At 41.7% G+C, this 26,238-nt stretch overlaps 1 protein-coding gene across 1 annotated transcript; it reads left to right on the top strand.

Moving 5' to 3' along the window:
- Positions 1–1,325: 1,325 nt before the first annotated feature.
- Positions 1,326–25,384, top strand: LOC114562550 (nuclear factor 1 X-type). The gene is made up of 2 exons (XM_028588996.1): positions 1,326–1,508; positions 24,809–25,384. Exons 1-2 carry the CDS (start codon positions 1,482–1,484, stop codon positions 25,382–25,384), a joined length of 603 nt encoding a protein of 200 aa, XP_028444797.1. The 5' UTR covers positions 1,326–1,481.
- The last annotated feature ends 854 nt before the right edge of the window (positions 25,385–26,238 follow it).

Below are 26,238 nucleotides of genomic sequence, written 5' to 3' on the forward strand. Positions count from 1 at the left end.
CGTCACACCTTGTAAAATGAATTAAACACAAATAAGTTTGGACCGCAATTGAGCCGATGTTTCAGCTGCCTCAGACAATTTGTCCATTGCACACTTTAAATTTACAGTGACAAATAACTCAAGTCAAGAATATGGGGCCTCTTACGCTTAAGACACTTGGATCAGTTTACTGTGTGCAGAAAGCTTTGTGTCACCCTCAAGCTGACGGGCTGACAGAATACCACAGAAAAATCTGAGTAGTAAATTTAAAACTTTTGCTTCTATTTTGGTCACACTTGGGTTTGCTTCTGCATTTTGTGCAATGGTAAAGTGAGAATAGACAATTCTGAGCAAATCTGTCTCCTCAATCGTTTGTGTTTGCTCTGTATTCGGTAAGCATAAGCATAACAATGTAACCAGGAATTTTAAATGAATACCACAAGATAATTAATAATAGCAATAAGATAAGTGTCTTTAAGTCCCTGTTAACTCACCACTGAGTAACAAAAGCAAACTGTAAGTTGTGAGGCAAAAATGTTAACTATGTTTAATTTGTTTAAACTGGCACTTTGGGTTTCTCATCTATCTATCTATCTATCTATCTATCTATCTATCTATCTATCTATCTATCTATCTATCTATCTATCTATCTATTCTATTCAAAGAGGCTTTAGTGGCATGGGAAACAGTCTACATTGCCAAAGCAATTGTGAAATAAAAACATAAATGTGCGTACAATAGGTTAAGATGTACTAGAATAAAGTGTAATATAGTTTAGTGTCTATCTCTCTATCTATCTATCTATCTATCTATCTATGATATGATATATCTGACATATATACATAGATATAATCTTAAATTAGTTATTATTTGTCATAGCAACAGGAGATGAAGTAAAAACGCGGCAACATTATGACTACATGTTGTTTGCAAGAGAAGAAAAGCACAGACGATTCATTCCCTCGCAAAATCAATGTAAATCCTGTAATAAATATAAGCAGGCTAAATAGAGATGCCACTGCAGAACTGTACGTCCAGGTGGAAATATTAGGAAATATTCTTTTACACATATGCCATAGGAATTTAATCAAATAGGCTACCATAAAACACGATGAGGTGACTGAACTCACCACTGAGCACCACATGCGCACTATAAGCCTCTACAACACTGTAGTGATACCGTGTACCTCTCTGGGGTTTCAGCGAAGCATTGATTCTGTTTTAAACTATCAAAAGTCGATGACAATTTAAATATAGTTAGGCTTGTGTCGATCCGAAAGGGAAGCGGGGAGGGAGAGAGAGGGAGATAGTTAGAGAGAAAGAGGGAGGGAGGGAGAGAGAGCAGCAGAAACTTTACCCTAAAGTTAGTGCGGAGCTTTCACTGTGAGTGAGGCGGGGTTACAGCCTGGACTGAGCCACAGCGGCTTTGCAATGCGGCACCGCAGCGAACCTCCATCCAACTTTATTATCAACAACTCCAATTTCCATCTCTAGACACAACCATGTACTCCCCTTACTGCTTGACACAGGTATGAAAAAAAATCGCCGTTTTTCCATGCTCCTCTTCTTTGCTTTTTTTCCCGGTATGGTGCGCCTCCGGTTTGTTTCTACTGTACGTGGTTACGGTGCTGTGTTGTCTGCCGTGCTGCTGCTTATCATTTGTTGCGTTTTAAGGACCTTTTTCCAGCTCTGCTCTCTTTTCCCCGATAGTGTTTAACTTCCCTCTCTCACTCCCTCTCTCGCGCTCCCTCTCTCCCCCTTTCTTTTTAATGGCACTCCTCCAACGGGCTTTCTTGTGCGTCTCATTGCGCATGGTTTGGAGAGAAAATGGCGCTTCTCCCAAATCTATTTTATATAAAACGGAGGTTGGAAAAAGGGGAAGAAGGGCTCCGGTGCCCCGACAGTTGGCGACTAATTACAGCCACCCTGAGACAATAATCGGCTTTATCGACAGATATAATAAAGCACAAATCGAGTTTTAATATAGCTCGTTGAGTTGTGGTACGCTTTATTTTTTTAAACGAAGGAGGGTTTCTGACTTGCGGCTGTTACGGAGGTCTGCCGGTCGGTGCTGGGGGCCTTTAGGGTCAATGTGTACACATTCATAACTGTCCCTCGTTGAGTTTATTCAACTTCAGAAGCCTCGTTTTGAAATCAAAATTATTTTTTTGGGGCACCCTGAAGGCGACAGAGGGGAGGGTGCACGTGTGCTATGTGAAAAGTCCGAGCAGCATTGTTGCAGTTTGATTAGGCTAATCACAAAATGCAGTTGGCCTTTAATGAAGCAATGCAGCTACTTTATATGTTACTTACCTTAATTACACAGTCATTACATTAAAGAAAGCACAGAATGGAGCTTTTCACTCACTGTTCAACCAAAAGGAAATCTCGCTTTATGTTGTGCGTAATTTCAAAGGCCGTGTGTGCTAATGGTTCAGTTAGATGTTGCATGCAGGTGATAAAGTGTTAGTTTCTGTTTTAATTGTCTTTAAACAATGTGATAAAATATGAATATATGATTAAGATATCCTCTTTGAATGCAGCTCGTGTTTTTGCAATTAAATGCACAATGAAAGACTCCGTTTTGACCTTTCCGGCCTCATCCCCTGTAGCACTTCTGGCACTTATCTTTTTATCAGCTCAAAGACTAGAACCACCTTAAGCCAGGCCTATATGATATGTATTACAAGAAATAATGTTTAAATTATGAATACTTACATACTGAAAACACTGGGCCAGGTTATCCATTAAGCATTACAAATGAGATTTAGCCTACCCTATAGATCTGTTGCTTATTTCTAAGGCTATATACTTATACTTCATCGGGATATTTATTCATTTTCTCTATGTGCTGGACGCGCGTTGTTTCGGTGTTTTCAGTGTGTAAATAGTTGTATCTGTAAACTAAAACAACAGCTTACAACAGCAAAGGTCAAGTCATAAATTGACCTTTGATGTTTTTCTTGCAGCAGCTTTTTTGTGCTGTTCATGAGTATTTAAAGTGATCGTTTTGAAATAAGCTTTAGTTCACAGATGCACACATTTAGTGCAGTCACTGCAGAGTTAACAGAGGAGAGCTGCAGGCAGGCCGCCGCAGGACCGTGTTTCTCTCTGCCGCCCGGAATACCGCATGTATCCCCATGTTAAAGTCAGTTATATGTTTCATAAATGTTTTTAAACATCAAGATGAATATGACCTTTTAACATCAGTGTTTGTCAGACGGCAGTGTGGCTTTTTTGTCTGAGGTCAAGGTCTTCCGTTAGTCAGGAGATATACAGTGCATGGAACTTAATTATGTAGGCTTATGCATTATCATTTTTACGCATTAATTTACACTGTGAAATGATTTTGCATTAAGTAGCTTATTCACAGCTGTTAGCGTTAGGCCTGACAGGTTCACTGTTTCAGTGTTGCAGGGAGGTCACGGCCGGCCGCCCTCCTCTCGTTTTCAGGGTTATGCTGTTTTGTATTGCTGTGTTGTGGGGTTATATAGGCTAATATTTATATTTTTTTTCGGAATCCTTTTGAGAATATATTACACCTATAGGCTATGTCATGTGATGAAGCAGAACATCTATTCCGCTTCTTAAACACCTATTTGACGAGCTCCGTAGAAAACAGGATTCCTTCTCAGTGTTATTTCCGGCCTTGACCAGACTTCACAGTTTTTTCTCTATATATATATATATATATATATATATATATATATATATATATATGTTGTAGTTGGTAGAAACAGGAGAACCGCAGTGCTTAAATAAAAAATTATGTTTCATCACATCTTTTTTTTTTTTTTTTATTAGACTACAAAGTCAGAAGCCGTGGCTGCATCAGAATCATTACCATCATTTAAACAGGCTTGTCTTTTTCCATGTTCTGTTCCTTTTTATTTCCTCTCGACTTTTCTGGCGCCTGTGCGTTTTAAACAGTGAGTGAGACATTTTCTAATCAATAGTCCATTTGATTTTCTCCGTAAAATAAGTCCAACAGCCCTATCTAACACAGATACTTTTCCAAGCCTGGTGGTATGAGGCAGAGGTTCGCATCGAGTTTCCTCTTTCTTTCCATTAATTAAAATTAATTGGCAGCAGATCCCCTCGCACGAGCGCCGCATGGACGCGTGTTGCCCATATGCGCGATACATATTGATCTGCTTAGGCTGCTGTTATTGCGTCTCCCGGTCCTGCTGAGGGATATCAAGCACCCCTGATTCGTTTGCATTCTCTCATATCTCCTTGAGATCCTTTGTGTTTGTATTTAGAGGATATTAACGCCAAGATAACAGCAGTCGAAAATGAACTTGGGGGAAATCCTCCTTGTGGGCATAATTGACACTGATCTGTTTCACACCTGTAATTTAAATTTGACTTGAACATCCGCCTTTAATTTGCATTAATTTGTTTTAATGGTCTGTGGTTTGTTGCTGTGAAAGGCGGATTGTTAGTTGTTTCTTCGTGTGTGTGTGTGTGTGTGTGTGTGTGTGTGTCTGTGTGTCTGTGTGTCTGTGTGTCTGTGTGTCTGTGTGTGCAGGCACACACATACATGAATTATACTGACGTGCATTATGTAGCCTACTTGTACCCATACTACTATTGTCGTCCATTAAGAGTGTGTTCTTCGATCCCATGTAAATAATTTACAAATCACAGAAAACATGCACAACTGTTGTAAACAATCTACAATGCATTATTAATGCTGATAAAAGCTTTGCTGGAATGGCTGGTAGGTGACGGACCCGATCAGCCAAAAAGTTGTGCACATGCACTTGCCAAACAGTACCGGGAGTTTTTTTTTTTTTTTTTTTTTTTAAATTAAGGGCTAATTGTAATTGTTTCACGTTCATGTGACGGAAATGCATTTGCATAAAGTTTTAATGCGGTTTGAAGGTCACGGAGGCGTCGTTAATTAAAACTTTTATGTGCCGCGTTTTGAAATCAATTATTTCAGACTCCAGTTAAGTCCCGCTTATCCAAATGAGATGTGGGCTGCTAATATACAGCGCGTCTCACAAACACTGCCAACTTTTGAAAGGCTTTGCTGCAAACTCAAGAGATGTTTAACACTGTGCGGGAGATTGTTTCACTAATTCCCGCACTGATCACACGCAAATAAAAAGTTGTATTTGCTTGCTCGATTCTTGCTCATACGTGCTTCATGTCCAGTTATTTGCAATTCTAGTTTTTTTTCCCTTTTTTTTTTTTTTTAGATCAAATGAGTTCTTGAAATTAACTGAGCCTTGCAGATTGGCAAAGCAATAGAAAGCATGCAGTGAAAGCCATACATACTGTAGCCATGCCATATATAGCTACAGAAAAAATATGGACATTTTGTAGTCACTATCTTTGGTGAAAAACGGTTTGTGAATCAGTGCATGGAGGAGCATAAAGTGTGGCAATATGTGTGGAGCCCACGCAAGCAGTTTGTATAAGCTATTGTCCTAAATATCTTCTAAGTTAAGCACATCTTTCTTTCAGTCCAATTTGGTTGTAATTTCACTTATTCATTAAAACTCACATTCAAGGCATATATCCACACCAGGCCCTGTGTGTGTGTGTGTGTGTGTGTGTGTGTGTGTGTGTGTGTGTGTGTGTGTGTGTGTGTGTGTGTGTGTGTGTGTGTGTGTGTGTGTGTGTGTGTGTGTGTGTGTGTGTGTGTGTGTGTGTGTGTGTGTGCATGTGTACAGTAGGTGTGTGTTTCTTACTCCTGCCCCGTTTTGGGCCGATGGCTCTCCTGCGTCAGCCCTCGGTTCTGGTTTCACTGAGACCGGACGGTGACGGCTGTGGTGCTGGTGTAAGCCGAGGTGGGCCTGCATGATCTGGTAACATACCAAGCCTTGCCGGCATCACTTTGCAACACACACACACACACACACACACACACACACACACACACACACACACACACTAATCCTGCTCACACAGAGCTAGTTGGTAGGCACAGCACAGGCAGCGGAGAATAGGTTTGCTGTAGTGGATGGTAGGCAGTGTAGAAGTGGCCTGCCAACTGTGCCAGGACGACAGGCCGGCAGTGGGTTGCAGGCAGAACCCAGGGGTACATTGTGTTCTTTTTACTTATTCATCCTTTCTGCTGGAGGCAGACCAGGTCCACCTTACACTGCTTGGCCCAGAGTGAGAGCTGGTAGGCAGGGACTGAGAGATGGGACGGAGGAAGGAGTGCAGGGAGGTGGGAAATAGCACAACATGTCCAAGTCAGTTACACAGTGTCTTAATAAATTTTAATTACATGGAGAAAGAAAACATTTCCTTGTATTTGTGTGAGGGATTTGTTGACTATTGAGGTTTTTAAAAAGCTTAAATCAAGCTGATCTCTATTTCAAATATTTTAAACCACACATTGTGCACCATGTTTGTCAAGAGTGTGCACAAATCAAAATATTAGTTTTGGTTAAAACATTTGCTATGGAAAAGCCTGTATAAGCCCCCTGAGCAAAACCCTTAGAAAGCTGGCGGACTGTCCTCTGCTTCAGTGTATATGTGTGTGTGTCTGTGTTTGTTTGTGTGAATGTGTGTGAACCTGTCTTGGAGGTTAGTTAAATCCAGCACTGTGGTGCTCTGCTCATCCCTTATCTGTGCAGTCTTCCTGACCGCCCAGAGAAAATGGATTTATCATGCTTAACTGAGGCAATTGGCACAACAGGGTAATAGGTGGTTGTCCCCTGGATGGATGGGGCATGTGTGTGTGTCCGATATGTGTTTGTCCGTGTGAATATGTGTACCCTCCCCCCACCTCCTCGTCCTCCGCCTCCTAGTGTGGATTAGGTTTAGGCTGATCTGTGGCCAGTGGAAGCAGGCAGCGCCTATAGCGGTCTTATGTTAGTCTATGATATAGTGGTGTTTACCGAGCCATATGGCACACACATGTACGTGTGCACACACACAAAGTAAAAACACACTCATTCTGAAATCAGACTGAACACTCACATATGTTATAGACAGATAGACAGACTTGTGGTGTAGGAGCAGCGGAGTCAGAATCACTTCAGTGTGCTGATGATCAGAATATCTCTCTTAGTTTGGCTTTTGAAAGCGTTTGTCATAAGAGTAGAAAGTACTCCAAAACTAAACATATGCAATTATTCCACAGATCTTTTGTTGATTGACTGATAATTGCACATCATCCCTGTTCAAGACTATATACAATCAAACTAGCAGTGAATTCACAGTGTCATTTACAGTGAAAATATTTTAGTTTGCCAGCAAGTGATGAGATGGTCAGACAGTGGAAATGTGTGGAACCCACAAAGAAGCGAGGGATGAGAAGATACAAGAGCCAAAGCAGCTGCTTGGGACAGACTCCCCTTCACCTTTATCCCACTCCTCTTCCTCCTCCACCCCCTCCCATTAATTCCCTTTAAAAGTGAGGTAATGCTTAGTGAGAGATCTGCATTGTTCAAGGAAGAGCTTCAGTTGTTGTTGTTGTTGTTGTTGTTGTTGTTTGTCTCTCTCTCTCTCTCTCTCTCTCTTTCTCCATCCCCCTCCTCGGCCCATTGGTGTGTTTTTCGCTCATTTTGATTTTCTCAGAGGCTTTTTTGTGGGGGTAACCCTACTGAATGGGACAATGCAGCCTAGCGTGAAATTAAAGCTCTTAGTTAGTTTGGAGTTGCTCAAAAGAGGATTTTACACATGCATGCATTCATACACCCTCCCATACACTATAGATATAGCTAATTAGAGGAAGTACACCCTATGTCGAGCATCAAGGGCCCAATTAAAAGAGTAAGGGAAACCTCAATGTGCAAGATCTAGGCCAAATCAGCTCTGTGAATGCATTTCTATGCCTTGCGTGTGAACAGTATGTCTGCTTTAATCCAGGCGGGAGAATATGGACAAGACTGATATGAGAAACACAAGTTTCATTAACATATGCATGTCACGTACTCGTGATAAGTAAATCAAGAAAACAGTCGGATTGATCATTCTGACAGACAAGCGTCTGATTCAAAACAGATTGAGCTGCTCTTGCTGACTCTTCCAAGTCTCATTTTGGAAGTAGTCTCCAATGAAATGTCTGTCATGCATGCACATTAGAGTTTTTGTTGTTCACGTCAAAGGCATTTTTTTGTGCAATTTCACAGTACAACATTGGAGTCTGATGACTGTTTTGCTTTGTCAAATATGTTTCCATGCTGCTTAAGAATATAAAGCATTAAAACATTAAATATAAACGTCTTTTAGAAAAGAAGCAGCCTGAGCAGTGACTTACTTACTTGTTGTGTATCTTTAAAGTGTAGTTGAAGGAAAAGCATAGGGCAGACTGTGTAGACAGGGCACTCCACTGTGTTGAATGACTAGGTCATGTATTGTGTGTGTGTGTGTGTGTGTGTGTGTGTGACAGAGGCAGACCAATATAGAGCAGACCTTTTCGCCTGAGTGATAGCTGAAATATCCACCAGACCTGATAAATGTATATGATGGGGGGTTATCGTTTCATGTATGTATTGTGATTTTTTTTTAAGATTATCTTTTTAGAAATGTCTCATGATATACAGTATTATTCAACTTTTTTTTTTTTTTAAAAAGGAAAAGAAAATCACAAAACTCAATAATATGTAATAGCAATACTTATGTAAGTATATAATAAATGAAAGTTGCAATACAAATCGAATAGCCACCCATGTATCGTGAAAGAATCAAAACCGAACAAAAGCATATCGTCCCAGTCCTAGTATCTGATATCTGACGCAAAAGCACCGATGATCTTTACTCCCTGTAGAGAAACACACACACACACACACACACACACACACACACACACACACACACGCTTTTGTTCAGCCCTATTTCCTAAATGTAACTACTGGTCACAGAGGGCTGCAGTCTCAGCAAGGCAGCCAGTGAATCCAGTTAGTGAGTCAGACTTTGTGGAACACAGTGTGCTGCTCTCTGAGCCTTTCACTCTCTCTCTCTCTCTCTCTCTGATCCTTTCTCTCTCTCCCTCCCTCTCTCTCCCGTTGAGAGCGCTGGCAGCTCGCCAGGGGTGGAAAAATCTATAAGCCATTGCGTAATATACCATATCTTTACCTTGTTTGAACCCTGCGCAAGATCCACAGCTGTGTGAGCGCACAAACACAGAAAGTGTGTGTGTGTGTGTGTGTGTGTGTGTGTGTGTGTGTGTGAGAGAGAGAAAGAAACAAGACAGACGGACAAACAGACAGACAGACAGACAAACAGACAGACAGACAGAGGGAGAGAGACACAGAGTGGCTTCTTTGTGGCTAGTTTTCAGTGTGTACCCTCACATAAACAGTATCACACCACTTTGATCAATGCTGACAAAATATTTTCCTAAGTAGACCGAGCGTGGTGTTCTGATCACTTTCTGGAGTGTTACGCCAAGAGGAAAGTAAGCTGAGGCCATATAAAATGTATCTGTTTTGAGGCGGGTGATGTTAAAAATGGAAATCAAATTCATTTTATGTTTAGCTTTAATGACATACAAACTCCATGGCAACACATCCATGCTTCCAGAGCGAGTGGCATAAGTGATATTCACGACTGGAGTTACTTGTCCTCGCTGCGCACGGGCCTCTCCTGTAGCGTCCGTCTGCACCTGAAGCGTTTTGGGGAGCTATGAGTGTTTGAGCTCTTAAGGGAGGTAGTGTAAGTTCATGGGTGTCCTCTCTGTAATTGTTCTTATCTCACAGGGAGATGCACTGACACACTCATACAGTACTTTGCACCACAAAAAAAAAATAGATTAAGACAATAACAAGCTGCTCACATTGTGTAGATCCCCTTTGTGATAATTTAAATGAGATGAAATGCCAAACACTCTTATCCGTTCTCATCTTCACTAATATGATCCACTCAGCTAGTGATATTGGCCATCCAAATATCACATGGTTGGACAGATTCGTTTTTGATGGTGGTGATTATTATTAAATGGTCTGTAATGACTACTGATAATCTCCATATGCAGCCAGGCACCATGGATTCGCTGGGAGGCAGTTGTTTGTTAATGCACCAGTGAAACCTAAAACACATACAGATGTGTATGGGAGAAAACCACAAACTCAATTGAGATCCCTGCCATTGTTTAAGTGCTGGTGCTTCATTTTTACTGGCTTGCTTATGGAGAATTCCAAATAAATGTGCAACTTTTCAGCACACAACCCCCATATTCAATTCATTTACTTTCCTCCCCCTCAGGTACACAGTGTAACGGATCAAACTGTGTTAGTGTGGTGATGGTGGTTTGGGCCGCGGGCGTGGGGGGAGGGGGGCTGGGTGGCAGAGGGAAACAGCATCATTTTTCACCTCGTGTTGCATATAGTATATTTACGTGTATATCTGTGTGTATACTGTGTGAACGTGTGTGAGGCTGACTGCTGATATGTTTGTGTTTATTGACTCAAAGAGACGGGCCGTGGCTGCGTACACAGCGGTGTGCGGGTGGCAGGGGTCCAGGCTTGGGGGAAACGTGTGTGTTTAAAGTACACACAGGCCTAATTATGCTGATTTAAGCATTCTTGCGGTCCTCCCTCTGGCTTGTGGTGAGTTAACTGGCACAGGGGCGTCCAGCAGAGAAAGTGAGGAAGAGAGAGCGAGGGGTGGAGATAGAGAAGACAGAGACAGAAAAGGGAGGCTCAATAAAGAGATTGATTTTTTTTCTTTTTTTTTAAAGAGAAAGAGAAAACATGGTAGTGGGCTGCAGCACAGTGAGAAACATGTTGTCCCAGATGCTGGTGAAACAGAGGAAAAACACACACCGCCGTCAAACTTCCAGGCAGATTTTTTCCCTCCTTACTTTGGAGCGCGTCCGCTCTTCGTATTTATTTTTATATTCAGATGTTATGGATTGCTCCGGGAAAAGGCCGTCCCTTTTCCCAGCAAGAGGAATTAATACTGTTTGAATGTTCTCTCTGGAGTCTAAAAGGAGGAATTTTGCAATGGAGTTTTGGAGGTTTATAAGTGAAAACCTGACCACTGCTAAATAAACAAACTAGGGATATATTAAAAACTGACCCTTGTTTGTTGACTTTCGGCTCTCTGGCCTGTGGGTGTGCACCTGTCTCCGGTCGTTCCATGCACATGCATGTACCAGGCGGTTAACAGTGTATGTGTGCAGAAAGTAGACAACATGAGGGAAAACCCACATGAAAGCAAAATAATGTCAACTCCATTATAGCTATTACAGCTATAGGTGAGTCTAACAAGGGTGAATGCAACAGGTCTGAATATTTATGCACATGCACATACTATTTAGTTCACATCACATATGCTTCAGTGTGTTTCTGTGTGTTTCAGACAGAAAATGGAAAATTGTGTGTGTGTCTGTGTTGAGGGATTCCTGCAACTCTGCATTAGGACTTGTGTTGCCTAAACAATATCCAAACTACACTTTAACACTAAAGAGTATACATAAAAGGCCTGCACAGGTCTGTGACAGAGCAGCGATTGATGAGGTTAGCCAGTGTGTGTTCTTTCACGCAGGTGATAAAATCCTGCTGGAGAGCCAGGCAGGACTGCTCAGTGTCTCTGGGTTCATTCGCTGCACTGTATGAGACAGGATCAAGCAACACCAAAGCTCACATGTGCTCTCATCTGAAAATATGCTCTCGCTTTCCTTCCAATTCATTCCGCTTTCCTTCCAATTCATTCCTACCTTCTTTTTTTTTCCCTGTCTCTTTTTCAAAAAACCTCTCTCTTTCTTTTGCTTTTTTTCATGTGTTTGCTCATCTTTTCTCTGTCTCACTCTCACCCCAGCCCTCAACTCTCCCTGCTCTTTCTCTCTCAGTACGTCTTTTACTTCAACCGTCTTTTTCTCCATTTCACCTCATTCTTTCCAGCCCCCTCCGCTACTCCTCTCTTTCGTTCCCTCAGGAAGAGCCACAGTCTTATCTGGGATATGTTGGATTTGGTGAGCTTAAAAGCCACTTTACTAACTCCCTGTCTGCCTCTCCTGAGAACACCGCACTATCTAAAACAGTTCCACCATTCGCCAGGCTTTGTTCGTTGGAATGCTGCTCATCGGACAACTTTTCACTCCCTACGGCCTCTTAATGCTAATCCTTTACCTGACTCTCCATCTTCTTGAATTCCACCCTCCTCTCCCTTCTCTTTTTCTCCCTCTCCTCCTTTTTGACAAAAAGGCTTGATATACACATATTGGGTTTCTTTGTCAATGTGAAGGAATGCTAATGTATCATAACCATATTACAGTGCTTAGGGAAGGCAAACGGTGCCAAGTGCTATCTGGAGAATCAAATCTCTGCACAAGAGCTGTCTCTCTCTCTGATTGAAAAACGGTGTTTTGATTTTCCTCTCTGGAAATATATAAAGCTGAAAGCCCCTCTAAAATTTGCTGAAACAATGGCGTTGTTGTATTCAATAATGCAATTTCTCCAGGAATTGGAAAGCTAGCCTAAATAAAGATGTGGCCAAATCCTGTTTTGCATCTGATTATTTTTTTTTTTTGGGCAGCCCAAGAGCTTGAATATTGCGCACCTTATTTCCCTATATGTGGTGCTTTGAAACAGGACCTAGAGTACTCTTCTTTGTGCACATGAATGCATTAATGTTTTGCATATAGTGCTTCTACAATTTGGTTGTCACAGTTTAGAAAATATTTTTTTTAAGCATTCAAATGTATGGATATTTCGAAAACAAAATGTTGATTCAAATGCTTGAAGAGTGTAACCCAATGATAAGTGTAAATCCAGTAGCGATCCTATAACAGGAAATGATCAGACCGAGGGCAGGCCCTCTCTGGCGCGTGGCAGGCAATCTGGAGTGAGGGATTTGCTCGTTTTATTATTAGGGCCTGTGTGCGTGTTGTTGATGGAGCGGCTCCATCCATGTTGACTCACAGTGAAACAGCGGTGATGGCTTCACTGAGCAGGGGTGTCGGGCTTGGCTGATGACTCCAACTTCCTAAACAGCACTGCAAAGGCAAACCCTATGTGTGTGCATGTTTGTGTGTGTGCATATGAGTCAGTTTTTGTGCATGTGCATTCGAGTGGATGTGTGGATCTGTGCAGGCCTTACTGCATTTGCATGTGCGTGTGTGTCTACACTGTCTGTGTCTGTTTCAGTCCTGATAGCCAAGAAGCCTCAGCAGCATCTGACGTGGCAGCTCTTGCTGCTTTCAGTCCAGCTCTCTTCTTCTGGCTCACTTTTCTGTGATACTATCTTTTCATACAATCACATGTTTATAAATGGAGACTGACTGGTATTTCATACCGGACCAGTTTCGCTGAGAGTTGATAAACACTGTACTTTTCATTGCAAAAAATAACATGGCACAAGTAGAATATTTATTGCATTTAAGACTTTATTTTTTTTTTCTTCAATGAGAGAACAGTAAAGCTGAGCAGGATACTGCGTTAAGGAGAAAACGTAAAAAACTGTATTCCATTTCTCAGCACATTTGTGAGGGATTTCAAGGTAGATAAGGCCAAATATAAAATACTACCTATAAATATACCAGATGCAAGCTATTAAGCAGTTGTCAGTCATTACCAAATACTGTAGGAAAAAAATCATATACTGTTCTATTGTTTGAATTAAACCTTAGCTGTTGTACTTAAGAAATAACACTTTTTCTGCTAATGTTAAAAAATTAAATACATATGCTTCACTGTTATAAATCCAACACTAAACTAATTTGAAGCTTGGATCGGTGATACAACACTTTTTTTGTTCCCACCTCCTTTTCCTCTCCTATGCCTGTTTGTGAGGTGCCTTTTTAATCGAGGGTAGGTTTTCTCCATTTTATGTCCCCTCTGAGGACATGTACTTATGGCTGTCTGCCTGTGGTACTGTGGTGCTCCTGAGGTCTGTGCGAGGTGGTAGTTTAGGCTGGGGAAGTCAGCGAGCTTGGTCACAGAGGAGATAACTGCACACACACTCTCCCAGAGGCGCCCGTCTGCATCATGTGTCTGCCTGTCTTCCCCTTGCTTTGTTGGAGGATACATCTTTGAAAAAGGAAAGCACTGGTTTGAGAGGATAAAAGTTTCAAAATGATTTAGTCGCTGTGTGTGCGCGCACGTGTCCTTGTGTGTTTATGTGCGTCTGTGTGTGGTTGTGAGGGCTCTTTGTTTCTTGCCTTGCATGTGTTTGTGTGTGCCCTCTGTTTCTTCCGGCCTGGCATGGTGCTTGCCCTAGAGGGGAATGCCACTCAAAGTGGGCAGAGCGACCTTTAACCCTCACACTGCCAGCTCAGAGTAAGACCTAACTCGCAGCCATATCAAGAGCCTGTCTCGCTTTAACCCAAACTCTGTCAAGCATAGCAGAGATTAAGACCCGGCTCTCAGGAAGCCATTTGGAACAGACACCTTTTAACCCTAATGGGATCAGAGTCGCATAGGAAGCCACTTGGAGCAGCCACCCACTCTTAACCCCTAATGCTACCAACTCAGCGCAGACAAGGCAGAGTGCACAGGCAAAGGCCCAGCTCATATCATGCCACAGGGAGCGGGCACCGTTTAACCCTCGCAGCGCCAACTCAGCACAGGCCAAACTCCAGCTCTCATGATAAGCAGAATTAAATCCGCAAGCTTCGGTGTTCCTGATAGGGAGCTCGCTGATGCGGAAATATGATGCTAATGTAAGAGGGTTGGTTGCCCATCTACAAAGTAGCATGCCACAAACATTTGCAGTGTTCTAATTGTAAATGACAAAATTGTGGTCAGCAGGCTAAGATGTTCTGTTTTTTTTCTTATCTAGCACTCACTTTTATTTGTTTGGGGTTTCAATAAGTCCCAGAATACAACTTAGCACACTCTAACTGATTTTTTATTTAACATGGCGCTATATGGAGATTAAATGACTTTTGTGGAGATTTGACATGATTCAAAATAGCATAATAAAAAAAACACAACAGCCAAGAGTAATTTGGTACGTTAAACCTCTGTCAATATTCCTGTTGTGTCCCCAAAAATGTCACCTTTTTAGGAACTAAGAAAAGAGCTTGTTCGCAGCTTGACAACCATAGCGTTATGAGTTGTAACAATAGGTCTTAAAAGGGTTTCATGAAGCCAAGTGTTGTATAATCTCATCTAATGGTTAATAGTTCTTCATTCACGAGATTTGAATCAGTAGCGTTTCACCCAACGCTCATGAATTAGCTTTGAGCTGCAATGTTAATTTGGAACAATACATATCCTGCCGTATTTGTGAAAATATATAAAAAGAATTGGCTGTTGTTAAAGCATGTAAATGTGAGCACATGTTTAAACCACTGCAACTCTAGTATTTCTTTCTTGTGTGAAAGGAGAGTGTTTGTGCGCTCCACTAACGCCCTACTCAATAATCAAGGAAGCAATCAATCACACAAAATAGGGAACAAATTTACAGTTAAACGTGCCAACTGGCTTCTTGCAAATTATACATTTAACACTAAACACTGACAGATGATATACAAACTGAAGCAGATAAATAAAAATTATAATTTATAGACAAGCTACTTTCCCTTTAAGGGAAGTACCAGGGCACGAGTGGCTGAGTGTCTGTGTGAGAGAGACAGAGCAAAAGAGATAGAAGAAGAGAGAAAGAGAGGGTGAAGGGAGTTTCTGCACTTGCCTGTCTGGCAATGGCCGAGGAATGAGGGCACAAGTTTGAGTCTGGGTGAGTCAAGAGAGTGTGAGAGAGAGAGGCAGCGAGAAAAGGAGGGGAGAGGGAGTTCCACCATGAAAGAAGTGAGGGGGAGCGGAGCGAGAGATGCTGGATAGCCATCGAGATAGAGAGAGCATAGGCAACTGGTAGAGGGAAGTGCAACAACAATATGGAGTACAGGAAAGGGAAAAAGTGTTCTAGAGAGAGAGAGAGAGAGAGAGAGAGAGACGGATTGCAGAGTAAGAGGTGAAAGAAATAAAAGAAGGAGTAGGTGATGGTGGTGGTGGAGGCACAGAATTAATGTGTGAGTTGGGCAAGTGGTGAAGCATTTGCATAAAGGGTGAGGGCACTCTGCCCGGCTTTGGGGAGAGGTTGGCATCTCGCCTTGCCGACTGGCAGAACGAGGACCAGGGAGGAATAAAAGAATGAGGGGGAGCAAAAGAGTGCGAGAGAAAGTCTCTCAATAGTGCATCTCTTGTGTGAGGAGAAGCCGGCCTTGGCTGCTGTTGGAGCAGGGCATGGAAGGGAGGGGATATCGGGTTTCATTATCTGCTTGATTCCTGCTGTATTTGCTAACCATGGTAGCCGGTGTGTGCCGCTGGCATGTGCCGACTGGAACACTGTAGGTGTGTGCAGCTTGCGCTTCAGTTAGGAGTGAGACAGAAAGTGTGAGACAGACGCTCTCCTTCCCTGTATAATTGAAGCAGAAAGCTGCCACACACACACACACACACACACACACACACACACACACACACACGCACACTCCACACTCCAAGTATCACACTGCCTACTTGACCTGATCAGGAATGGCCGCCCTTGTTGAGGAGAAATGCTGTACTCTCACTTTTACTGCAATGTCCTGTCGGAAAATGCCACTCCAACAGTACGTGTGCGTGTGTTTGAGTCCGTTCATGTGTGTGTATGTATTTGTTATGGTGACGCTACAGAATCCTCTGTAATGTAAACACACATACGGCACATATGCAGTAGTCTGTATGTATTCACTTAGCATGCATGTAATCCTATACTGCCCCATCTAGCTGCAGCCCCATGTTGAAATGGTTTTATTAAATCATTGTTTGCAACATGCAATGCCAGAATATCCTAATTTAGTTTGAAATCTATAATTTTGCACAGTTTTATTTATATCACGATAACATCATCCTCTACGAGAAACATTCTTTCTAATTGACGGCACTGTTATCAAGATTCACATTGAGTTTAGCATTAAAAACAGTGAATGTATAATGTTTCACATGTACATGTGGTGTGTGCAGTGTATACATTTAGATTTTTTTTTTCACCAAATCTAAGCCAAAAACCTGCAAATTAATTTAACCGATGATCATCACAAAATGTATTTTTTCGTCCAAATTGAATTCAGTTCCCCAAATATTTTTAGACTATAAATTGGGAATATAACTCACTTGTGGGGTTAAAGTTATGTTTATAATTAACTGTATAGAATGAAATTCATGCAGATGGGCCAGAGTCATAAAACAAACCACACAAACCTTAAGAAAATCCTGGCTGAATACATTTTGGATACTAAAAAGAATCATAAAGAGCCCTTGATCTTATCTTTGATGTGGTTACATTTTAGGCTGAAACAGTCTGCCTAGACAAATCCATCGCACAAATGTAAAAGCATATTTAAGTAGGCTATAATATTACCCAGGTCTGTCATGTCAGAAGCCCCAGTTTGTTATCAGTCCTTGTGTCTCTGGAGCTGTTTAAAGCTTGCTCGCTCTGTCTTTCCCTCTCAGCCTCATGCCACAAATGGCTTCCAGACTTTCACACATAGTAATGCTTCAGTGTGTAAACAGGCGTAATTACAAACGATGCGCACACGACACACTTTTAACATCAATCTGTGCCGATGGGAGAAAGAGAGCAGAAAGTTGGGATTTTTTCCTCTTCCAGGGAGTAGATGAATGGATGAAAAGGTTTTGAGCTGGATGGAAATAGAAGGACTGGCATTGATGAGAAGTTAAGACGGACATTTTTAAGAAGAATAATGTGGGCCTGTGCATGTGTGTGGGCTTGAAAAGAGAATAAGTGAATGAAAGAGGAAGAAAAAAAGGACACTTATTTTTTCTGTCTCATGAGAGTTTCCAAGGAAATTGTAGTAATTTACGTCAACTTGTCCCGTAATTATTTTATATCCCAGAGGATTGTGAGGTTACTAACCCATCACCTCTTAATGGCAGGCTGTTACTCACCACTAGTCAGGCCTGCACACCTCATTTGTCCTGCACTCCTGTAATAAAAATATGGAAACTTTGCTCAACCCAAAAGCAACTTTTTTCTCTTCTACTTCCTTTTTCTTTTTTATACATAATGGACATAAATAGCATTATGCCTGTACTACTGCAAAAAAAAAAATATTATGTAAAGTTTAGACTAATAAGGCAAATACATTTTTTAAAAAAATGATTTATATACAAAGCACAAACAGCTCAAGAAACTTTAACCAAATTATTCCAGACCATCTCGAGGGGTCAACACACACACACACACACACACACACACACACACACACACACGGAAAATAGCTCAGATATCTCATGTCTTTCCTTTACATCACCATACTTGTGAATATGCAATTTCACACAGCAGATGTCAAAGTTAAATTCCTGTCGTGACACGTCCTAACACGTTGTAACCTTCAGCTTTGTGTGTGTGTGTGTGTGTGAGTGTGTGTGTGTGTGTGTGTGTGTGTGTGTGTGTGTGTGTGTGTGTTTTGTCCTAGCCTTACAGGATCGTCCTGTGTAAAGTTAACAAAAGACTTGTGTGTGAGACAAATATAATTTCATCAGAAAAATCTGACCTTCCGTTACTTCCTTGTAGCATTTAAAAATAAAGTGTAGCTTTTCTCTTTAAAATTCGTTTTTACGAAGAAATGTTGCTAAAATAAAATGCTGAAAGAGTAAAAGGCTAATATGTCCCGATGTTTCCTATTCTTCCAGCAAATATATGGTTGAATTAATTTATTATTAGAAAATATTTGATAAATGTAATGGAATTCATATTTATGAACATGTATTTACAAGGACAATTTGAAATGATAATGCCAAAATGTTCAGAATTTTCATATTAAGCTGGAAGTTTGATCAAATGTATGCATGAGTTAGAATTTCAAATAAATATGGTCCCTTTGTTTTAAAAACACATTTCAAATAGATTTTGCAGGATATTGGTATTCATTAATTCACTGTTGTAATTGTTTATAGGTTTTAAAATGTATCCTAAGTTTTGTTTGCAAGAAATTAAATTTTTTTAAACCAACTAGTTCAAACCACAATCTTTATGGAATTTAGATTAATTAGGTCATGTTGGTGACTATAATATCAATAGGAAATATGAATGGGGTGCATTTATTAATATAATTAAAAGGAGACCGGTTGTAAGGCTATATGATGAGGCTGGACTTTATTTTCTATTCTGTTTTGATTTATTACTTCTACTCTATTTATTTTTTATCAGTAAAAAGGAATAAAAAATAAATAAGTGACCTTTATATTGTTAGATAGCCTAATGCCAAATGCCTGAAATCTGTCAGCAGCCCAGTGAGATCACATGTAATGCCTGTTGACTCCCAACCAAGGCGTCCTCACACTGTAGGATGTGGCATCAAATCAATGTGTGATCTTTATTTCCACGTGTCCTATTCAGATGTCAGCCGTTTGGCATTCATTTGCATATCTAAGTTTAATACCACAAATTAATCTCAGGTAATTGCTTTTTAGAGCTGTTGACAACATTGTGAGAAACAGGCCCGAGTTATGGTTGTTAAAATTAGTTTTTTGCAAAAATAGCCCACAGACAGGAACTAAAAGTCCCCTTTTTATTTGCACAAAGGTGTCTTATCTAAACATGTAAAAAAAAAAAAAAAAAAAACGTTAAATAGGCTACATTAAATACGCCTGCAATAGTTTATGTGGGTTTAACTGTAGGCTATAGTTTGTGCAAAAGTAACATATGTCTTTACTATGGTGAATGTTTGTCTTCACTGAGGTCGTACACTGTTTTTACTTAGCCTGTTATTTCTACTACGACACATCATCCACCTACTTTTATTTCCATTTCGACTTTTAGTATTAATTTTGACCCTTTGTGTTTAACATAGGCCGCACGTAACTGAAGCTGAGAGCCAGAGCTGTCCGCTGGCAAAGCTCAAGTTCAATTTTCTATCCATGGGGAAGAGGAGCATTAGATTAATTTGAACATATTTAGTATTAAGAGCCGTTGTACTATGAAGAAGGAGACATATTGTGTGTTTGGTTTTAACAAGCGTAAAATACAATGGGTTACTTACAAGCAGACGGACGGACGGAGGTCAAGCACGCAGTCCGTTCAGGTTAACGGGCGGAGAAAAAAACAGCCGTTATTAGCCGTTAAAACTAACGTTACACCGGTGTTGGGGAGATTATTATTTAGTGACCGAGGTAGGTTTCTTTCTTTTCAAGGTGTGAATATTGATTTTTAAATTGTTTAACAAAACGTAGAGACGCACGGTGCAGGCCGTTTGAGGCTAAAAGACTTTTGGTGTGTTCCGATAGGACCTGCCTTGTGCTTTAAACCTGGATTAGGTGCCATTTTACTTATTCATTTTTATGACTGAATTAATGTGTTTTAGCTGCGGGAGATTTAGGGTATTCATACCAGCCAGCCATGCATACATGGCAAAAGGTGTAATGGGTGAATTTTCACCAAGCACTGTTTTTTTATTTAATAGGCCTACCATCAAAATCTTCAATACAACAATTTCAGATGTTATGGGTTTTCTTTGTCTTGTGTTTTTGGCAGTTGCTGCTGCTCCGAGCTTGGCCTTGTTAATAAAACCAGAGGTGGTTTTCATGTCTCTCCTGCACTCCTGAGTTGTACCCTGACAGGGCAGGAGGGGAGATTGTTTTGCCCAGCCTGGCGAACAAAGGTCGTCGTTTTCTAAAAGACAGAGCATGGCATGCAGAGATAAGATGAGCTCTCCCTCAAATTATTGCAGAGCAGATACCTAATGAGTCCAGTGGCCAAGGCCCGACAACCTGCCACCCTTCGTTCTGCCCCGAAGAATTCTGGGCAAACAGGAGAAACCCTCTCTAATGAGCCGAAGGAAATGTGGGTTTGAAAATGTCACAATTAAATGGACACATTAAATAGTAGGGTGCCACACAACCTTTTCTTGGCCCAAATCATAAAAGATCTTTCCTTAACTGCAAATTGTGCACAGACCTCCAATGGCTGTGTTGTGCTATTGTGTATAATTTTGTATTTGGTCCAATTTATGATCATAATATGCCTGGCAATGGATTTAACTAAGTGATTTTAAAAAGAGGGGATTTTTTTTTGAAGGATTACATATTTCATACAAATAGTATTTGCTTAATAATATGGGTTTATTTGTTGTCTTATAATAGGTTTTTGTCCGTTTTGTTATCCTCTTTATGAGTTTAGAAGAGTTATTTTACTGAAAAAATGTTGCAGGGCTGGAACTACAAAAGAAAATGTGTTGCTATAGTTTGAATGGACAAAAGGGCAGGTTTGGATTTCCCTGATGTAGAGTAATCTTGGTTATAATTGTTTTGCCTGTCAGTAATGGCATGATGATATTACAGGAAGTGACTGCAATACTTGGCACATATCACTCCTTTTCTTTTTCTGCGGCCCATTCATCAAAAAGTCTAGATCCCTTCAGTCTTTTCAAATAAGCAACAAGCACACCTTTGTCATTATTGTTAAAAACAAAAACACACTTCTCATGTTCCTTTTTCCCGTATATATTTTTTCTCTCATTCCCAAATTTTCACGTGTTCAGTGTGGCTGTGTGAGGCAGGCGTATGTTAGCATGAACAATCGGCACCCAGCCCGGCACGGCCCGGTCCAGATGGAGTCCGCACCCCCCCCAGCAGTAGCAGTGACGAGCCAGTCAGCCAGCCAGGCAGTCAGCTAGCCAGCTAGCTACCCACCCGGTTAGCCAACCAGTCATTCACCCAGCCAGTCATGTAGCCTCTCAGCCAACCTAACAGCCAGCTTGCCAGCCAGTCAGTGGACCAGCCAGTCATCCAGGCTGCGGCTCCTCTGTCAGACACTGACAGAGGGAGCAGGCCAGGCTAAATCTGATGGTCCTGGGAGCCAACCACAGTACTCTGGCCTTTGTAGGGCGTTCACACAGACAGCCTGTCCCATTGCACAGCAGGGGGCTTCAACCCACAATCAAATGGCCGGGCCCTCAACTTTGCCACATGACAAGTTAGCTTTTTGCGGCTGCCCATTGCAGAGATTCCAGTTTTAACAGTCTCTTTATAATTCCTATGAGCCCCATGGACTAATTTGGAAAGTATAAATGAGCAAATGTGTTTACTTTTTTGTAATTTGGAAGTATGACATTTAAATGCACTTCTAACATATGTATTATGTTTCTGTATTTCATGCATACATTAGATTATGTTGAATTGATCCTTGGTGAGAGCCTTTGTCTCTCAAATATTTCTCCCATGGTGCACTGGGCACAGCTTGTCCCTCTGAGGTCATGTGGGTCAGCCAATGAGAATGAGACAATGAGCTTGCCAGCGCAGCTATACAGCCCTGTGCTCCCTCACTTTCTGCTGCTGTTCAATCACAATCATGTGTCATTGTGTACTTCATAATGCAACACGATGAAAATATGGGCAATTTACCGGCTGCAGTAGGAAACTATAATTCTTTTCGCTATTACAAAGACCAGCATATCTGAATCTGAAAGCATTAGATTAAGTTTTGTGAATAACCGGGAAGCGGTATAGCCTGTTTTAGACAGTTTTATTATCCGCTTGCCTTGCCTTGTTAAACAGCTTAACATAGGCTACTTACATGAAGCTGTCCACCACAGCATTTATAGCCGTCATTGTCCAACGAATCCTGTCTCTCACCCACAAATCAGATTGCTCTCTAATTTGGTAACAGAAACTTTTAATGTGTTTCTGTGTCTGCGCTGTTGGGGCTTTTAAAGTGGAACTAACAAAAAAAGAGAAGAAGAGAAGGGGCCAGTTTGGATGTGAGAGTGCATTTTGAAACAGGAGAGCATGTTTTTGGATGGTATTTTTTGTTGGGGGGGTAACGGGCATTTTCTTCCTCCTCCTCTCTTTGTTTGTGTGGTAAATCCAGGAGCAGCTGCTGGTCTCAGGGTCTAGTGGGATTTTGGGCCTGTGTTTTCTCATGCCATCCCATGCCAGGGTGGTGTAACGCGAGCAGAGAGAGAGAGAGGGGGGGTGTGTTTCTGGAGGGTGGGGGTGGGGAGGTGCAGTTGGAGAGCGAGCTGGTTTGTTGGGATGGCTGTGACCACGCTGGTGACGAAGCCGATGAAGGGAGGTTGGAGGACGTAGGAGGGCTTTAGAAGGCGGCTGCTGTCTGGATTGGATGCATGTAAAATTAATATCCTCTGGACTTTGCCTTTGCAATAGATTGGAACTTGTCTATTTGGCTAATGACGTGCCTTCTGCCTGCACCACACACAGTTCCCCCACCCCCCCACCCACTACCAGCTACCAACCATCACCCCCCTCCCCATCCCCCTCCCACCGCTTTGCTTCTCCCTCTGCCATCTCTCTCTTCCCTCCCTTTCAGCGGTGGGAGCGTGCGTATTGGCTGGGCTGTTTGAGACTCTGTGCCAAATAGGTGGGCCCTGTGCATGTTGGCACAGACTCAGTCAATGGTTAGAGAAGGAAAGTGGAGAGGAAGAGAGAGACAGAGTTGGAGAGAAAGAGGGGAAAAAAAGAAGCTGCACTCGGGTTTGCCAGCGGTCGTGCACACTCTTCCAATATTGATTCGGTCCTCTTGTTTTTTTTCTTCTTCTTCTTCTTCTTCTCCTCTGTCCGCACCCCCCTTGTCCAGCTCTCTCTCTCCCTTTTTGTGTCTTATGCAGATCCCACAGAATTGAACCAATAGCACGCGCCGCTTTGCCAAGCATTTTTTGTTGTTGTTGTTTTTTCGTCAAGATATTTTTTTTCTACATCATTTTGTAGAACGAAGAAGAGGCTTGTTTACGTTTTTGACAATTTTATCCTTTTTGCGGCAATATCTGTTTTGTTTTGTTTTGTTCGTGCACGTCCAGCTCTTTTGGAGAGATTGCTGAACTTCTCTACACTCTCCTTCTGTTGTGCTCCTGAACAGCACCTCTCCTGCAGCTCCTGCTACAGTACCTCCTGTGTTCCTGTGCTGGTATTACACTGCGCCCCCTTGGCCTGTCTCCTCTTTCTCAGCTTTTTTCCCCCCTGCTGCTTTTATTGGACAGTTTCTCAGCTTCTCTTTTTGCTTAATTTTTTCCCTTCAGTCTTTTGTTTTCCAATATACGCAGCATTACTTCAGTGCCTTTGGATTCAACAATCCAGTTGTTGTCCTCGTGGTGCATTTTAAGTTTCTTTGCAATCGGCGGGTGAATTTATGATGAGAGAGCAAAATGGTAAATACCATGTTATTCTATTATTTATTTTATCTTCTTTTCATTCACATGTTTTTTTTTTGATAGCGACTGCTATTTGCTAATTCCGAGTGGGACGCAGATATGTTATTTATGGACGAATATTTCATGTTTAATTTTAATAATTATAATTTGGTTCTGAGTTCTCTTAAATTATTTTAGTGTTGTATGCATTAGTCATTTTATAAATTCTACACGTTTTTACTTTTTTTTTCTTTACAGATTTAGAAATAAATAATATTTTTTTAGAATTAATGTTTTCAAGAATTAATATTAAATGTTTTTGTTTTGCAATGGGTAAATGCAAGTCTGACAATATTTGTATTTATAACTAACACGTGTATTTATATAGGCGGGCACATAAATGTTTACACTAATATTTGAAGAAAATCTCGCAGTAGATATTTAATTTCCCTTTCTCATCTTTTACCTCCTAGTCTTTCAGTATTGTGTTGTTCAGTGTTTTGTAAAGTGTGTCCTTCAACATGATGTGTTTGTGTTAGGTGTTAAGGTAGAGTGTATAGCATCTCTCTCTCTCTCTCTCTCTCTCTCTCTCTCTCTCTCTCGGCACCTCTCGCTCATTCTCTCCCTCCGCTCACACAGAGCAGGCGCCGCTTCTCCATGCTGCGTGCCGGTGCTAACTGCCTCTCTTCTTTCTTCCCCTCCTCACCCCCACTCCCTCTCTCCCCATCTTTCTCTCCCCCATTCTCCCCCTCTCTCTCCACTGCCTCCTCCTGCTTCCCCCCCTCCTCCCTCTCCTCCTCCACCCTCCCCCCTTCTTCCTCCCTCATCCAGGATGAATTCCACCCCTTCATCGAGGCCCTGCTGCCCCATGTCCGCGCCTTCGCCTACACCTGGTTCAACCTGCAGGCTCGCAAGCGCAAATACTTCAAGAAGCACGAGAAGCGCATGTCCAAGGAGGAAGAGCGCGCAGTGAAGGATGAGCTGCTGGGGGAGAAGCCAGAGATCAAGCAGAAGTGGGCCTCACGCCTGCTGGCCAAGCTCCGCAAGGACATCCGGCCTGAGTTCCGTGAGGACTTTGTGCTCACCATCACGGGGAAAAAGCCCCCCTGCTGCGTGCTGTCCAACCCTGACCAGAAGGGCAAGATCCGTCGCATCGACTGCCTGCGCCAGGCCGACAAGGTGTGGCGGCTGGACCTGGTGATGGTCATCCTGTTCAAGGGCAGCCCCCTGGAGAGCACGGACGGCGAACGGCTGGTCAAGTCACCACAGTGCACCAACCCTGGCCTGTGTGTCCAGCCACACCACATCGGAGTGTCCGTCAAGGAGCTGGACCTCTACCTGGCCTACTTCGTCCACACGCCAGGTATGTGGACACTAGACACTAAAAAGAGGGATGCCAACACATAAACACTCGTCATACATGCCCGTGTGCATGGGCATTTAGATGTACAAACATTTGCATAATCACAGACGTGCATACACAAAAACACACCTATAACAGAAACACTTGCTTGTATGACACATAATAAATTAAAAAGGGATTGACAGAAATAAAATACATAAAGATAAACCAAGTTTCAGAAACACACTTAAAAGGTGTTTAAAATGTAGGAAAGCATTTTGATTATAATTAAGATTTCTAATATTATTATATAAAAATTGTGAATTTAGGAAAGTTCTTATTTAACAATATTCTTTTAAATAAATAACTAAAACATGTACCTCTGAGAAACGTAATGAATATACCTTCTTGCTTTTGTTTTCTTAGCAAAAGGCACATAGTTTTGCTTTTGTCTTTTTCGTATTTTCCTTCTTTTCTTGTGTTCCTTAGTGTTTGATTACTGTACATGACAACATTTTATCAACAGTGATAAAAAAGAATATGTGTGTGTGTGTGTGTGTGTGTGTGTGTGTGTGTGTGTGTGTGTGTGTGTGTCAAGGGCATTCAGCCAGCGTTCTCTGGCAAGTACGAGTTCATTTTTCTGAGCAAGGCATTTGCGGCTTCATATGAGAATGTATTTTGTGTTTTTTATAGGAAGGAATTTGCATGCCTGTGTGTGTGTGTTTTCTATGAGACGATCACCACAGTCAAATCTTGTGTTTTTGTACGATGAGTGAGAGTCGCTGTTTATAAGATTGTACTCAGTCTGTCGAAGTGTATGTGCCACGATAAGGCCATTGTAGCCAGGGACCGTCATTTGGCCACAGCCCAGAGTGTGTGTGTGTGTGTGTGTGTGTGTGTGTGTGTGTGTGTGTGAGAG

Source organism: Perca flavescens, chromosome 2, assembly GCF_004354835.1.
Source record: "Perca flavescens isolate YP-PL-M2 chromosome 2, PFLA_1.0, whole genome shotgun sequence".
NCBI classification, from domain to species: Eukaryota; Metazoa; Chordata; class Actinopteri; order Perciformes; family Percidae; genus Perca; species Perca flavescens.

What these genes read in the sequence shown, in the direction of transcription:
- LOC114562550 (XM_028588996.1), top strand. Translation starts at nt 1,482, where the DNA reads ATGTACTCCCCTTACTGCTTGACACAG. An exon ending in CCCCTTACTGCTTGACACAG is followed by an intron (nt 1,509 to 24,808) that starts GTATGAAAAAAA and finishes TCCCTCATCCAG; the next exon opens with GATGAATTCCACCCCTTCAT.